This window comes from Scyliorhinus torazame, chromosome 4 (assembly GCF_047496885.1).
Source record: "Scyliorhinus torazame isolate Kashiwa2021f chromosome 4, sScyTor2.1, whole genome shotgun sequence".
In the NCBI taxonomy this organism is placed as follows: domain Eukaryota; kingdom Metazoa; phylum Chordata; class Chondrichthyes; order Carcharhiniformes; family Scyliorhinidae; genus Scyliorhinus; species Scyliorhinus torazame.
In genome coordinates, this window is record NC_092710.1 from 26,141,106 (window position 1) to 26,157,750 (window position 16,645).

The 16,645-nt window shown below is 52.8% G+C and overlaps 1 protein-coding gene across 1 annotated transcript in view; it reads left to right on the top strand.

Annotated features, from left to right (window-relative positions):
• The window catches only part of LOC140411299 (solute carrier family 15 member 4-like), an 82,036-nt gene that overhangs the window by 48,983 nt on the left and 16,408 nt on the right, over positions 1-16,645 (top strand). The window contains exons 2-3 of the mRNA XM_072500421.1: positions 2,378-2,661; positions 4,931-5,075. Coding sequence (XP_072356522.1) covers positions 2,378-2,661; positions 4,931-5,075 — 429 coding nt within the window. The remainder of the gene's footprint in view (positions 1-2,377; positions 2,662-4,930; positions 5,076-16,645) is intronic.

The following is a 16,645-nucleotide window of genomic DNA, read 5'->3' on the forward strand; positions in this document are numbered from 1 at the left end:
GAGGGAGTGCCGCACTGTCAGAGGGTCAGTACTGAGGGAGTGCTGCACTGTTAGAGGGTCAGTACTGAGGGTGTGCTGCATTGTCAGTGGGTCAGTACTGAGGGAGTGCCGCACTGTCAGAGGGTCAGTACTGAGGGAGTGCTGCACTGTCAGAGGGTCAGTACTGAGGGAGTGCTGCACTGTCAGAGGGTCAGTACTGAGGGAGTGCTGCACTGTCAGAGGGTCAGAACTTAGGGAATGCTGCACTGTCAGAGGGTCAGTACTGAGGTAGTGCTGCACTGTCAAAGGGTCAGTACTGAGGGAGTGCTGCACTGTCAGAGGGTCAGCACTGGGGGAGTGCTGCACTGTCAGAGGGTCAGTACTGAGAGAGTGCTGCACTGTCACAGGGTCAGTACTGAGTGAGTGCTGCACTGTCAGAGGGTCAGTACTGAGGGAATGCTGCACTGTCAGAGGGTCAGTACTGAGGGAGTGCTGCACTGTCAGAGGGTCAGTACTGAGGGAATGCTGCACTGTCAGAGGGTCAGTACTGAGGGAGTGCCACACTGTCAGAGAGTCAGTACTGAGGGAGTGCCGCACTGTCAGAGGGTCAGTACTGAGGGAGTGCCGCACTGTCAGAGGGTCAGTACTGAGGGAGTGCTGCACTGTCAGAGGGTCAGTACTGAGGGAGTGCCGCACTGTCAGAGGGTCAGTACTGAGTGAGTGCCGCACTGTCAGAGGGTCAGTACTGAGGGAGTGCCGCACTGTCAGAGGGTCAGTACTGAGGGAGTGCCGCACTGTCAGAGGGTCAGTACTGAGGGAGTGCCGCACTGTCAGAGGGTCAGTACTGAGGGAGTGCCGCACTGTCAGAGGGTCAGTACTGAGGGAGTGCTACACTGTCGGAGGGTCAGTACTGAGGGAGTGTCGCACTGTCAGAGGGTCAGTACTGAGGGAGTGCCGCACTGTCAGAGGGTCAGTACTGAGGGAGTGCCGCACTGTCAGAGGGTCAGTGCTGAGGGAGAGCTGCACTGTCAGAGGGTCAGTACTGAGGGAGTGCTGCACTGTCAGAGGGTCAGTGCTGAGGGAGAGCTGCACTGTCAGAGGGTCAGTGCTGAGGGAGAGCTGCACTGTCAGAGGGTCAGTACTGAGGGAGTGTCGCACTGTCAGAGGATCAGTACTGAGGGAGTGCCGCACTGTCAGAGGGTCAGTGCTGAGGGAGTGCCGCACTGTCAGAGGGTCAGTACTGAGTGAGTGCTGCACTGTCAGAGGGTCAGTGCTGAGGGAGAGCTGCACTGTCAGAAGGTCAGTACAGAGGGAGAGCTGCACTGTCAGAGGGTCAGTACTGAGGGAGTGCTGCACTGTCAGGGGGTCAGTACTGAGGGAGTGCTGCACTGTCAGAGGGTCAGTACTGAGGGAGTGCTGCACTGTCAGAGGGTCAGTACTGAGGGAGTGCTGCACTGTCAGAGGGTCAGTACTGAGGGAGTGCCGCACTGTCAGAGGGTCAGTACTGAGGGAGTGCTGCACTGTCAGAGGGTCAGTACTGAGGGAGTGCTGCACCGTCAGAGGGTCAGTACTGAGGGAGCTGTGGGGCACTGCCGGCGGGACGAGGAAATCCCAACGTCAGACGAATTGCCCGCCCAGAGTCTGCTTTGTGCAAATGGGTTTGATTTGATTTATTGTCACATGTACCGACGTGCACAGAAAAATATTTTACTGCGGCCGAAGGAACGTACACATAATGTACAGAGTAGACAAAAAAAGAATAACCGAACGAGAACATTGACAGATGGTCCATCGACAAACAGTGATTGGTTACAGTGCGGAACAAGGGGCCAAACAAAGCAAATACATGAGCTAGAGCAGCATAGGGCGTGGCGAATAGTGTTCTTACAGGGACATCAGTCTGAGGGGGAGTCGTTGAGGAGTCTTGTAGCTGTGGGGAAGAAGCTGTTCCTGTGTCTGGATGTGCGGGTCTTCAGACTTCTGTACCTTCTGCCTGATGGAAGGGCCTGGAAGAGGGCAATGCCTGGGTGGGAGGGGTCTCTGACAATGCTGTCTGCCTTCCTGAGGCAGCGGGAGGTGTAGACAGAATCAATGTGGGTGGGGCGAGCTTGTGTGATGCGTTGGGCTGAGTTCACCGCACTCTGCAGCTTCTTGCGGTCCTGGGCCGAGCAGTTGCCATCCCGGGCTGTGATGCAGCCCGATCGGATGCTCTCTATCGCGCATCTGGCGAGGTTTGCGAGAGTCGATGCAGGCATGCCGAATTTCTTTAGCTTCCGTAGGAAGTTCCTGCCTTTCCCTCATCCCGGCAGCGAGTATTATGCGCTTTCCCCGTGCAGCGCGCCCCGAGGTGGTGACAGGCTCCATCTGAAGGCAAGTCTTGTGTTTTGTGTCTGCTCAGGTCACGGACCGGGGGCCTGAGGCCGTCCGCAAGTTCTTCAACTGGTTTTATTGGTCCATCAACATGGGAGCCATTCTCTCCCTCTTCCTGATCTCCTACATCCAACAGAACATCGACTTCTTCATCGGGTACATCATCCCCGTCATCTGCCTGGTGCTGGGGACACTCATCTTCCTGCTTGCTGGACCCGCCTTCGTCACCAAGCCCCCCGATGGCAGTGCTTTCACTGGGATGGCTCGCCTCCTCTTCAGATCCTGCTGCCCATGGACAGCTCTCTCTGCCAGGTACGGGGGTGCTGGAGGGGTTTGGCCGCTAGTGGGAGATGGGGTGGGGGGAGGTCGCGGGACAAGGAGCACTGTGCCTCTCAGAACTGAATCGCAATGAGAGCGACGTGGGACAGTCCGATCAACAGGTTAGGAAAGGTATCAACAAGAGGTATTGGGGAAGAGAATTCCCCAGAGCCAGTGCAGGGATCCCTCAGGACTGACCCTCTGACAGTGCGGCACTCCCTCAGTACTGACCCTCTGACAGTGCAGCACTCCCTCAGTACTGACCCTCTGGCAGTGCAGCACTCCCTCAGTACTGACCCTCTGACAGTGCAGCATTCCCTCAGTACTGACCCTCTGACAGTGCGGCACTCCCTCAGTACTGACCCTCTGACAGTGCGGCACTCCCTCAGTACTGACCCACTGACAGTGCGGCACTCCCTCAGTACTGACTCTCTGACAGTGCAGCACTCCCTCAGTACTGACCCTGTGACAGTGCAGCGCTCCCTCAGTACTGACCCTCTGACAGTGCAGCTCTCCCTCAGTACTGACCCTCTGACAGTGCAGCGCTCCCTCAGTACTGACCCTCTGACAGTGCAGCTCTCCCTCAGTACTGACCCTCTGACAGTGCAGCACTCCCTCAGTACTGACCCTCTGACAGTGCGGCACGCCCTCAGTACTGACCCTCTGACAGTGCAGCACTCCCTCAGTACTGACCCTCTGACAGTGCAGCGCTCCCTCAGTACTGACCCTCTGACAGTGCAGCGCTCCCTCAGTACTGACCCTCTGACAGTGCAGCACTCACTCAGTACTGACTCTCTGACAGTGCAGCTCTCACTCAGTACTGACCCTCTTACAGTGCGGCACGCTCTCAGTACTGACCCTCTGACAGTGCAACGCTCCCTCAGTACTGACCCTCTGACAGTGCGGCACTCCCTCAGTACTGACCCACTGACAGTATAGCACTCCCTCAGTACTGACCCTCTGACAGTGCAGCACTCCCTCAGCACTGACTCTCTGACAGTGCAGCCCTCCCTCAGTACTGACCCTCTGACAGTGCAGCACTCCCTCAGTACTGACACTCTGACAGTGCAGCTCTCCGTAAGTACTGACCCTCTGACAGTGCAGCTCTCCCTCAGTACTGACCCTCTGACAGTGCAGCACTCCCTCAGTACTGACCCTCTGAGAGTGCAGCACTCCCTCAGTACTGACCCTCTGGCAGTGCAGCACTCCCTCAGTACTGACCCTCTGACAGAGCAGCACTCCCTCAGTACTGACCCTCTGACAGTGCAGCACTCCCTCAGTACTGACCCTCTGACAGTGCAGCACTCCCTCAGTACTGACCCTTTGACAGTGCAGCACTCCCACAGTACTGACCCTCTGACAGTGCAGCACTCCCTCAGTACTGACCCTCTGAGAGTGCAGCACTCCCTCAGTACTGACCCTCTGACAGTGCAGCACTCCCTCAGTACTGACCCTCTGACAGAGCAGCACTCCCTCAGTACTGACCCTCTGACAGTGCAGCACTCCCTCAGTACTGACCCTCTGACAGTGCAGCACTCCCTCAGTACTGACCCTTTGACAGTGCAGCACTCCCACAGTACTGACCCTCTGAGAGTGCAGCACTCCCTCAACTGACCCTCTGACAGTGCAGCACTCCCTCAGTACTGACCCTCTGAGAGTGCAGCACTCCCTCAGTACTGACCCTCTGACATTGCAGCACTCCCTCAGTACTGACCCTCTGACAGTGCAGCACTCCCTCAGCACTGACCCTCTGACAGTGCAGCACTCCGGTTTCCTTCCACAGTCCAAAGTGGTGCAGGTTAGGTGGATTGGCCGTGATAAATTGCCCTTCGGTGTCCAAAAAGGTTAGGAGGGTGTTATTGGGTTATGGGGATAGGGTGGAAGTGAGGGCTTAAGTGGGTCGGTGCAGACTCGATGGGCCGAATGGCCCCCTTCTGCACTGTATGTTCTATGTTCTCTGTATGTTGTACAGATGCAGCAAGACCTCCGCCTCTTCCACGCCGACCCCCTTGACACCAGGGCCCACATTCCATTACCCTTCCTGATTACCTGCTGTCCCCGCGTGCTGGCTTTCTGCTCCTCCTGCGCATTTCCCCCAAGTCCCTTTTTGGGCAGCTTTCTGCAGTTCTCTCTACTTAAAGAATACTCTGTTCAAAATGAATGACCCATTTTCCCACATTATTTTGCCAACATTTTGCCATTTGACAATTTCTCGACCTATAAATATGTCTTTGCAAATTTCTTTCTGTCTCTGTGGGAACAGATCGCCGTACAGTGACCTCTCGGAGGAAGCCTTGTTCACCAATGGCAGGCGGCCCCTGGACTCCGCGCGGGACAACGTGAAGGTCCTCAAGAGAGTGATTCCAGTCTTCCTGACACTCATCCCCTACTGGATGGTCTACTTCCAGGTCAGAGGTCGCACGCCCACTTGGCGCCTCTGGGAATGGCCGCTGAGTTCTGGGCGGGCGCCATATTTAGAATGGGGGGAGGTGCTTCAATTGAGGAGGGCTTTCGGGTGATGGAAGAGGATTGATCGGTGCGGGGTGGAGCTGGTTATTGCAGCCAGGGTGCAGTTAAGAACGAAACCCTGCACCAATGTAAATTAGTCAGGAATGAAACCGTGAGGGGGCCTTTCAGAAGCAAAGTCTTCAACCGCAAGAGACGGCGAGAAAGTGGAACTGGCTCCCACAAGGTCTGGTTGTGGCGAACATTGCCGATGGCTGACAGAGGAAGCTAGGTTAGCACTCGTGGGAAAGAGAGAGACGAGAGGGTTGGAAGGAGAGGGTGACAGGGTGAGATAGGAAGAGGGAAGCTAGGAGGAATCTCTTGTGGAGCAGATACAACAACACGGAGCAGATGGGTCGAATGGCCTGCTTCTGAGCGACAGGGTTTTGTGAAATTCTATGCAGCTCAAGAGAGAGCCTCCATTGAGAAACGGCTGGCCAGGAATTGGACATGTCTACCGGGGGACCGGCAAAAGGGCGATGCAGTGTCGGTTAGATACAGAATAAAGATCCATCTACACTGTCCCCATCAAACACTCCCAGGACAGGCACAGCACGGGGTTAGATACAGAGTAAAGCTCCCTCTACACTGTCCCCATCAAACACTCCCAGGACAGGCACAGCACGGGGTTAGATACAGAGTAAAGCTCCCTCTGCACTGTCCCCATCAAACACTCCCAGGACAGGTACAACACGGGGTTAGATACAGAATAAAGATCCATCTACACTGTCCCCATCAAACACTCCCAGGACAGGCACAGCACGGGGTTAGATACAGAGTAAAGCTCCCTCTACACTGTCCCCATCAAACACTCTCAGGACAGGTGCAGCACGGGGTTAGATACAGAGTAAAGCTCACTCTACACTGTCCCCATCAAACACTCCCAGGACAGGTACAGCACAGGGTTAGATACAGAGTAAAGCTCCCTCTACACTGTCCCCATCAAACACTCTCAGGACAGGTGCAGCACGGGGTTAGATACAGAGTAAAGCTCCCTCTACACTGTCCCCATCAAACACTCCCAGGACAGGCACAGCACGGGGTTAGATACAGAGTAAAGCTCCCTCTACACTGTCCCCATCAAACACTCTCAGGACAGGTGCAGCACGGGGTTAGATACAGAGTAAAGCTCACTCTACACTGTCCCCATCAAACACTCCCCGGACAGGTACAGCACGGGGTTAGATACAGAGTAAAGCTCCCTCTACACTGTCCCCATCAAACACTCCCAGGACAGGTACAGCACGGGGTTAGATACAGAGTAAAGCTCCCTCTACACTGTCCCCATCAAACACTCCCAGGACAGGTACAGCACGGGGTTAGATACAGAGTAAAGCTCCCTCTGCACTGTCTCCATCAATAACTCCCAGGACAGGTACAGCACTTGGTTAGATACAGAGTAAAGCTCCCTCTCCACTGTCCCCATCAAACACTCCCAGGACAGGTACAACACGGGGTTAGATACAGAATAAAGATCCATCTACACTGTCCCCATCAAACACTCCCAGGACAGGCACAGCACGGGGTTAGATACAGAGTAAAGCTCCCTCTACACTGTCCCCATCAAACACTCTCAGGACAGGTGCAGCACGGGGTTAGATACAGAGTAAAGCTCACTCTACACTGTCCCCATCAAACACTCCCAGGACAGGTACAGCACAGGGTTAGATACAGAGTAAAGCTCCCTCTACACTGTCCCCATCAAACACTCTCAGGACAGGTGCAGCACGGGGTTAGATACAGAGTAAAGCTCCCTCTACACTGTCCCCATCAAACACTCCCAGGACAGGCACAGCACGGGGTTAGATACAGAGTAAAGCTCCCTCTACACTGTCCCCATCAAACACTCTCAGGACAGGTGCAGCACGGGGTTAGATACAGAGTAAAGCTCACTCTACACTGTCCCCATCAAACACTCCCCGGACAGGTACAGCACGGGGTTAGATACAGAGTAAAGCTCCCTCTACACTGTCCCCATCAAACACTCCCAGGACAGGTACAGCACGGGGTTAGATACAGAGTAAAGCTCCCTCTACACTGTCCCCATCAAACACTCCCAGGACAGGTACAGCACGGGGTTAGATACAGAGTAAAGCTCCCTCTGCACTGTCTCCATCAATAACTCCCAGGACAGGTACAGCACTTGGTTAGATACAGAGTAAAGCTCCCTCTCCACTGTCCCCATCAAACACTCCCAGGACAGGTACAGCACGGGGTTAGATACAGAGTAAAGCTCCCTCTGAACTGTCTCCATCAAACACTCCCAGGACAGGTACAGAAACGGGGTTAGATACAGAGTAAAGCTCCCTCTCCCCTCTCCCCAAACGGTCCCAGGACAGGTACAGCACAGGGTTAGATACAGAGTAAAGCTCCCTCTACACTGTCCCATCAAACACTCCCAGGACAGACACAGCACGGGGTTAGATACAGAGTAAAACTCCCTCTACACTGTCCCCATCAAACACTCCCAGGACAGGTACAGCACGGGGTTAGATACAAAGTAAAGCTCCCTCTACACTGTCCCTCTCAAACACTCCCAGGACAGGCTCAGCACGGGGTTAGATACAGAGTAAAGCTCCCTTTACCCTCTCCCCAAACACTCCCAGGAGAGGTACAGCACAGGGTTAGATACAGAGTAAAGCTCCCTCTACACTGTCCCCATCAAACACTCCCACGACAGGTACAGCGGGAGGTTAGATACAGAGTAAAGCTCCCTCTGCACTGTCCCCATCAAACACTCCCAGGACAGGTACAACACGGGGTTAGATACAGAATAAAGATCCATCTACACTGTCCCCATCAAACACTCCCAGGACAGGCACAGCACGGGGTTAGATACAGAGTAAAGCTCCCTCTACACTGTCCCCATCAAACACTCTCAGGACAGGTGCAGCACGGGGTTAGATACAGAGTAAAGCTCACTCTACACTGTCCCCATCAAACACTCCCAGGACAGGTACAGCACAGGGTTAGATACAGAGTAAAGCTCCCTCTACACTGTCCCCATCAAACACTCTCAGGACAGGTGCAGCACGGGGTTAGATACAGAGTAAAGCTCCCTCTACACTGTCCCCATCAAACACTCCCAGGACAGGCACAGCACGGGGTTAGATACAGAGTAAAGCTCCCTCTACACTGTCCCCATCAAACACTCTCAGGACAGGTGCAGCACGGGGTTAGATACAGAGTAAAGCTCACTCTACACTGTCCCCATCAAACACTCCCCGGACAGGTACAGCACGGGGTTAGATACAGAGTAAAGCTCCCTCTACACTGTCCCCATCAAACACTCCCAGGACAGGTACAGCACGGGGTTAGATACAGAGTAAAGCTCCCTCTACACTGTCCCCATCAAACACTCCCAGGACAGGTACAGCACGGGGTTAGATACAGAGTAAAGCTCCCTCTGCACTGTCTCCATCAATAACTCCCAGGACAGGTACAGCACTTGGTTAGATACAGAGTAAAGCTCCCTCTCCACTGTCCCCATCAAACACTCCCAGGACAGGTACAGCACGGGGTTAGATACAGAGTAAAGCTCCCTCTGAACTGTCTCCATCAAACACTCCCAGGACAGGTACAGAAACGGGGTTAGATACAGAGTAAAGCTCCCTCTCCCCTCTCCCCAAACGGTCCCAGGACAGGTACAGCACAGGGTTAGATACAGAGTAAAGCTCCCTCTACACTGTCCCATCAAACACTCCCAGGACAGACACAGCACGGGGTTAGATACAGAGTAAAACTCCCTCTACACTGTCCCCATCAAACACTCCCAGGACAGGTACAGCACGGGGTTAGATACAAAGTAAAGCTCCCTCTACACTGTCCCTCTCAAACACTCCCAGGACAGGCTCAGCACGGGGTTAGATACAGAGTAAAGCTCCCTTTACCCTCTCCCCAAACACTCCCAGGAGAGGTACAGCACAGGGTTAGATACAGAGTAAAGCTCCCTCTACACTGTCCCCATCAAACACTCCCACGACAGGTACAGCGGGAGGTTAGATACAGAGTAAAGCTCCCTCCGAACTGTCTCCATCAAACACTCCCAGGACAGGTACAGAAACGGGGTTAGATACAGAGTAAAGCTCCCTCTCCCCTCTCCCCAAACGGTCCCAGGACAGGTACAGCACAGGGTTAGATACAGAGTAAAGCTCCCTCTACACTGTCCCATCAAACACTCCCAGGACAGACACAGCACGGGGTTAGATACAGAGTAAAACTCCCTCTACACTGTCCCCATCAATCATTTCCAGGACAGGTACAGCACGGGGTTAGATACAGAGTAAAGCTCCCTCTACACTGTCCCATCAAACACTCCCAGGACAGATACAGCACGGGGTTAGATACAGAGTAAAGCTCCCTCTACACTGTCACCATGAAACACTCCCAGGACAGATACAGCACGGGGTTAGATACAGAGTAAAGCTCCCTCTACACTGTCCCCATCAAACACTCACAGGACAGTTAAAGCACAGGGTTAGATACAGAGTAAAGCTCCCTCTGCACTGGCTCCATCAAACACTCCCAGGACAGGTACAGCACTTGGTTAGATACAGAGTAAAGCTCCCTCACCACTGTCCCCATCAAACACTCCCAGGACAGGTACAGCACGGGGTTAGATACAGAGTAAAGCTCCCTCTACACTGTCCCCATCAAACACTCCCAGGACAGGTAAAGCACAGGGTTAGATACAGAGTAAAGCTCCCTCTCCCCTCTCCCCAAACGGTCCCAGGACAGGTACAGCACAGGGTTAGATACAGAGTAAAGCTCCCTCTACACTGTCCCATCAAACACTCCCAGGACAGACACAGCACGGGGTTAGATACAGAGTAAAACTCCCTCTACACTGTCCCCATCAAACACTCCCAGGACAGGTACAGCACGGGGTTAGATACAAAGTAAAGCTCCCTATACACTGTCCCCATCAAACACTCCCAGGACAGGCTCAGCACGGGGTTAGATACAGAGTAAAGCTCCCTTTACCCTCTCCCCAAACACTCCCAGGAGAGGTACAGCACAGGGTTAGATACAGAGTAAAGCTCCCTCTACACTGTCCCCATCAAACACTCCCAGGACAGGTACAGCGCGAGGTTAGATACAGAGTAAAGCTCCCTCTGAACTGTCTCCATCAAACACTCCCAGGACAGGTACAGAAACGGGGTTAGATACAGAGTAAAGCTCCCTCTCCCCTCTCCCCAAACGGTCCCAGGACAGGTACAGCACAGGGTTAGATACAGAGTAAAGCTCCCTCTACACTGTCCCATCAAACACTCCCTGGACAGACACAGCACGGGGTTAGATACAGAGTAAAACTCCCTCTACACTGTCCCCATCAATCATTTCCAGGACAGGTACAGCACGGGGTTAGATACAGAGTAAAGCTCCCTCTACACTGTCCCATCAAACACTCCCAGGACAGATACAGCACGGGGTTAGATACAGAGTAAAGCTCCCTCTACACTGTCACCATGAAACACTCCCAGGACAGATACAGCACGGGGTTAGATACAGAGTAAAGCTCCCTCTACACTGTCCCCATCAAACACTCACAGGACAGGTACAGCACGTGGTTAGATACAGAGTAAAGCTCCCTCTACACTGTCCCCATCAAACACTCCCAGGACAGGTACAGCACGGGGTTAGATACAGAGTAAGGCTCCCTCTATACTGTCCCATCAAACACTCCCAGGACAGATACAGCACGGGTTTAGATACAGAGTAAAGCTCCCTCTACACTGTCCCCATCAAACACTCCCAGGACAGGTACAGCACGGGATTAGGTACAGTGCAGAGTTCCCTCTACACTGTCCCCATCAAACACTCCCAGGACAGCTATAGCACAGGGCTAGATACAGAGTAAAACTCCCTCTACACTGTCCCCATCAAACAGTCCCAGGAAAGCAATAGCACGGGGTTAGATACAGAGTAAAGCTCCCTCTACACTGTCCCCATCAAACACTCCCAAGACTGGTACAGCACGGGGTTAGATACAGTGTAAAGCTCCCTCTACACTGTCCGCATCAAACACTCCCAGGACAGGTACAGCACGGGGCTAGATACAGAGTAAAGCTCGCTCTACACTGTCCCCATCAAACATTTCCAGGACAGGTACAGCATTGTGTTAGATACAGGGTAAAGCTCCCTCTACACTGTCACCATCAAACACTCCCAGGACAGATACAGCACGGGGTTAGATAAAGAGTAAAGCTCCCTCTACACTGTCCCCATCAAACATTCCCAGGACAGGTACAGCATGGGGTTAGATACAGAGTAAAGCTCGCTCTACACTGTCCCCATCAAACACTCCCAGGACAGGTACAGGACGTGGTTAGATACAGAGTAAAGCTCCCTCTCCACTGTCCCCATCAAACACTCCCAGGACAGGTACAGCACGGGGTTAGATACAGAGAAAAGCTCCCTCTACACTGTCCCCATCAAACACTCCCAGGACAGGTACAGCACGGGTTTAGATACAGAGTAAAGCACACTCTACAATGTCCCCATCAAACACTCCCAGGACAGTTACAGCACGGGGTTAGATACAGAGTAAAGCTCCCTCTGCACTGTCCTCATCAAACATTCCCAGGACAGGTACAGCACGTGGTTAGATACAGAGTAAAGCTCCCTCTCCACTGTCCCCATCAAACACTCCCAGGACAGGTACAGCACGGGGTTAGATACAGAGTAAAGCTCCCTCTACACTGTCCCCATCAAACTCTCCCAGGACAGGTACAGCACGGGGTTAGATACAGAGTAAGGCTCCCTCTATACTGTCCCATCAAACACTCACAGGACAGGTACAGCACGTGGTTAGATACAGAGTAAAGCTCCCTCTACACTGTCCCCATCAAACACTCCCAGGACAGTTACAGCACAGGGTTAGATACAGAGTAAAGCTCCCTCTGCACTGTCTCCATCAATAGCTCCCAGGACAGGTACAGCACTTGGTTAGATACAGAGTAAAGCTCCCTCTCCACTGTCCCCATCAAACACTCCCAGGACAGGTACAGCACGGGGTTAGATACAGAGTAAAGCTCCCTCTGAACTGTCTCCATCAAACACTCCCAGGACAGGTACAGAAACGGGGTTAGATACAGAGTAAAGCTCCCTCTCCCCTCTCCCCAAACGGTCCCAGGACAGGTACAGCACAGGGTTAGATACAGAGTAAAGCTCCCTCTACACTGTCCCATCAAACACTCCCCTGACAGACACAGCACGGGGTTAGATACAGAGTAAAACTCCCTCTACACTGTCCCCATCAAACACTCCCAGGACAGGTACAGCACGGGGTTAGATACAAAGTAAAGCTCCCTCTACACTGTCCCTCTCAAACACTCCCAGGACAGGCTCAGCACGGGGTTAGATACAGAGTAAAGCTCCCTTTACCCTCTCCCCAAACACTCCCAGGAGAGGTACAGCACAGGGTTAGATACAGAGTAAAGCTCCCTCTACACTGTCCCCATCAAACACTCCCACGACAGGTACAGCGGGAGGTTAGATACAGAGTAAAGCTCCCTCTGAACTGTCTCCATCAAACACTCCCAGGACAGGTACAGAAACGGGGTTAGATACAGAGTAAAGCTCCCTCTCCCCTCTCCCCAAACGGTCCCAGGACAGGTACAGCACAGGGTTAGATACAGAGTAAAGCTCCCTCTACACTGTCCCATCAAACACTCCCAGGACAGACACAGCACGGGGTTAGATACAGAGTAAAACTCCCTCTACAATGTCCCCATCAATCATTTCCAGGACAGGTACAGCACGGGGTTAGATACAGAGTAAAGCTCCCTCTACACTGTCCCATCAAACACTCCCAGGACAGATACAGCACGGGGTTAGATACAGAGTAAAGCTCCCTCTACACTGTCACCATGAAACACTCCCAGGACAGATACAGCACGGGGTTAGATACAGAGTAAAGCTCCCTCTACACTGTCCCCATCAAACACTCACAGGACAGTTACAGCACAGGGTTAGATACAGAGTAAAGCTCCCTCTGCACTGTCTCCATCAAACACTCCCAGGACAGGTACAGCACTTGGTTAGATACAGAGTAAAGCTCCCTCACCACTGTCCCCATCAAACACTCCCAGGACAGGTACAGCACGGGGTTAGATACAGAGTAAAGCTCCCTCTCCCCTCTCCCCAAACGGTCCCAGGACAGGTACAGCACAGGGTTAGATACAGAGTAAAGCTCCCTCTACACTGTCCCATCAAACACTCCCAGGACAGACACAGCACGGGGTTAGATACAGAGTAAAACTCCCTCTACACTGTCCCCATCAAACACTCCCAGGACAGGTACAGCATGGGGTTAGATACAAAGTAAAGCTCCCTATACACTGTCCCCATCAAACACTCCCAGGACAGGCTCAGCACGGGGTTAGATACAGAGTAAAGCTCCCTTTACCCTCTCCCCAAACACTCCCAGGAGAGGTACAGCACAGGGTTAGATACAGAGTAAAGCTCCCTCTACACTGTCCCCATCAAACACTCCCAGGACAGGTACAGCGCGAGGTTAGATACAGAGTAAAGCTCCCTCTGAACTGTCTCCATCAAACACTCCCAGGACAGGTACAGAAACGGGGTTAGATACAGAATAAAGCTCCCTCTCCCCTCTCCCCAAACGGTCCCAGGACAGGTACAGCACAGGGTTAGATACAGAGTAAAGCTCCCTCTACACTGTCCCATCAAACACTCACAGGACAGTTACAGCACAGGGTTAGATACAGAGTAAAGCTCCCTCTGCACTGTCTCCATCAAACACTCCCAGGACAGGTACAGCACTTGGTTAGATACAGAGTAAAGCTCCCTCACCACTGTCCCCATCAAACACTCCCAGGACAGGTAAAGCACAGGGTTAGATACAGAGTAAAGCTCCCTCTCCCCTCTCCCCAAACGGTCCCAGGACAGGTACAGCACAGGGTTAGATACAGAGTAAAGCTCCCTCTACACTGTCCCATCAATCATTTCCAGGACAGGTACAGCACGGGGTTAGATACAGAGTAAAGCTCCCTCTACACTGTCCCATCAAACACTCCCAGGACAGATACAGCACGGGGTTAGATACAGAGTAAAGCTCCCTCTGCACTGTCTCCTTCAATAACTCCCAGGACAGGTACAGCACTTGGTTAGATACAGAGTAAAGCTCCCTCTCCACTGTCCCCATCAAACACTCCCAGGACAGGTACAGCACGGGGTTAGATACAGAGTAAAGCTCCCTCTGAACTGTCTCCATCAAACACTCCCAGGACAGGTACAGAAACGGGGTTAGATACAGAGTAAAGCTCCCTCTCCCCTCTCCCCAAACGGTCCCAGGACAGGTACAGCACAGGGTTAGATACAGAGTAAAGCTCCCTCTACACTGTCCCATCAAACACTCCCAGGACAGACACAGCACGGGGTTAGATACAGAGTAAAACTCCCTCTACACTGTCCCCATCAAACACTCCCAGGACAGGTACAGCACGGGGTTAGATACAAAGTAAAGCTCCCTCTACACTGTCCCTCTCAAACACTCCCAGGACAGGCTCAGCACGGGGTTAGATACAGAGTAAAGCTCCCTTTACCCTCTCCCCAAACACTCCCAGGAGAGGTACAGCACAGGGTTAGATACAGAGTAAAGCTCCCTCTACACTGTCCCCATCAAACACTCCCACGACAGGTACAGCGGGAGGTTAGATACAGAGTAAAGCTCCCTCTGAACTGTCTCCATCAAACACTCCCAAGACTGGTACAGCACGGGGTTAGATGCAGTGTAAAGCTCCCTCTACACTGTCCGCATCAAACACTCCCAGGACAGGTACAGCACGGGGCTAGATACAGAGTAAAGCTCGCTCTACACTGTCCCCATCAAACATTTCCAGGACAGGTACAGCATTGTGTTAGATACAGGGTAAAGCTCCCTCTACACTGTCACCATCAAACACTCCCAGGACAGATACAGCACGGGGTTAGATAAAGAGTAAAGCTCCCTCTACACTGTCCCCATCAAACATTCCCAGGACAGGTACAGCATGGGGTTAGATACAGAGTAAAGCTCGCTCTACACTGTCCTAATCAAACACTCCCAGGACAGGTACAGGACGTGGTTAGATACAGAGTAAAGCTCCCTCTCCACTGTCCCCATCAAACACTCCCAGGACAGGTACAGCACAGGGTTAGATACAGAGAAAAGCTCCCTCTACACTGTCCCCATCAAACACTCCCAGGACAGGTACAGCACGGGTTTAGATACAGAGTAAAGCACACTCTACAATGTCCCCATCAAACACTCCCAGGACAGTTACAGCACGGGGTTAGATACAGAGTAAAGCTCCCTCTGCACTGTCCTCATCAAACATTCCCAGGACAGGTACAGCACGTGGTTAGATACAGAGTAAAGCTCCCTCTCCACTGTCCCCATCAAACACTCCCAGGACAGGTACAGCACGGGGTTAGATACAGAGTAAAGCTCCCTCTACACTGTCCCCATCAAACTCTCCCAGGACAGGTACAGCACGGGGTTAGATACAGAGTAAGGCTCCCTCTATACTGTCCCATCAAACACTCACAGGACAGGTACAGCACGTGGTTAGATACAGAGTAAAGCTCCCTCTACACTGTCCCCATCAAACACTCTCAGGACAGGTACAGCACGGGGTTAGATACAGAGTAAAGCTCACTCTACACTGTCCCCATCAAACACTCCCAGGACAGTTACAGCACAGGGTTAGATACAGAGTAAAGCTCCCTCTGCACTGTCTCCATCAATAACTCCCAGGACAGGTACAGCACTTGGTTAGATACAGAGTAAAGCTCCCTCTCCACTGTCCCCATCAAACACTCCCAGGACAGGTACAGCACGGGGTTAGATACAGAGTAAAGCTCCCTCTGAACTGTCTCCATCAAACACTCCCAGGACAGGTACAGAAACGGGGTTAGATACAGAGTAAAGCTCCCTCTCCCCTCTCCCCAAACGGTCCCAGGACAGGTACAGCACAGGGTTAGATACAGAGTAAAGCTCCCTCTACACTGTCCCATCAAACACTCCCAGGACAGACACAGCACGGGGTTAGATACAGAGTAAAACTCCCTCTACACTGTCCCCATCAAACACTCCCAGGACAGGTACAGCACGGGGTTAGATACAAAGTAAAGCTCCCTCTACACTGTCCCTCTCAAACACTCCCAGGACAGGCTCAGCACGGGGTTAGATACAGAGTAAAGCTCCCTTTACCCTCTCCCCAAACACTCCCAGGAGAGGTACAGCACAGGGTTAGATACAGAGTAAAGCTCCCTCTACACTGTCCCCATCAAACACTCCCACGACAGGTACAGCGGGAGGTTAGATACAGAGTAAAGCTCCCTCTGAACTGTCTCCATCAAACACTCCCAGGACAGGTACAGAAACGGGGTTAGATACAGAGTAAAGCTCCCTCTCCCCTCTCCCCAAACGGTCCCAGGACAGGTACAGCACAGGGTTAGATACAGA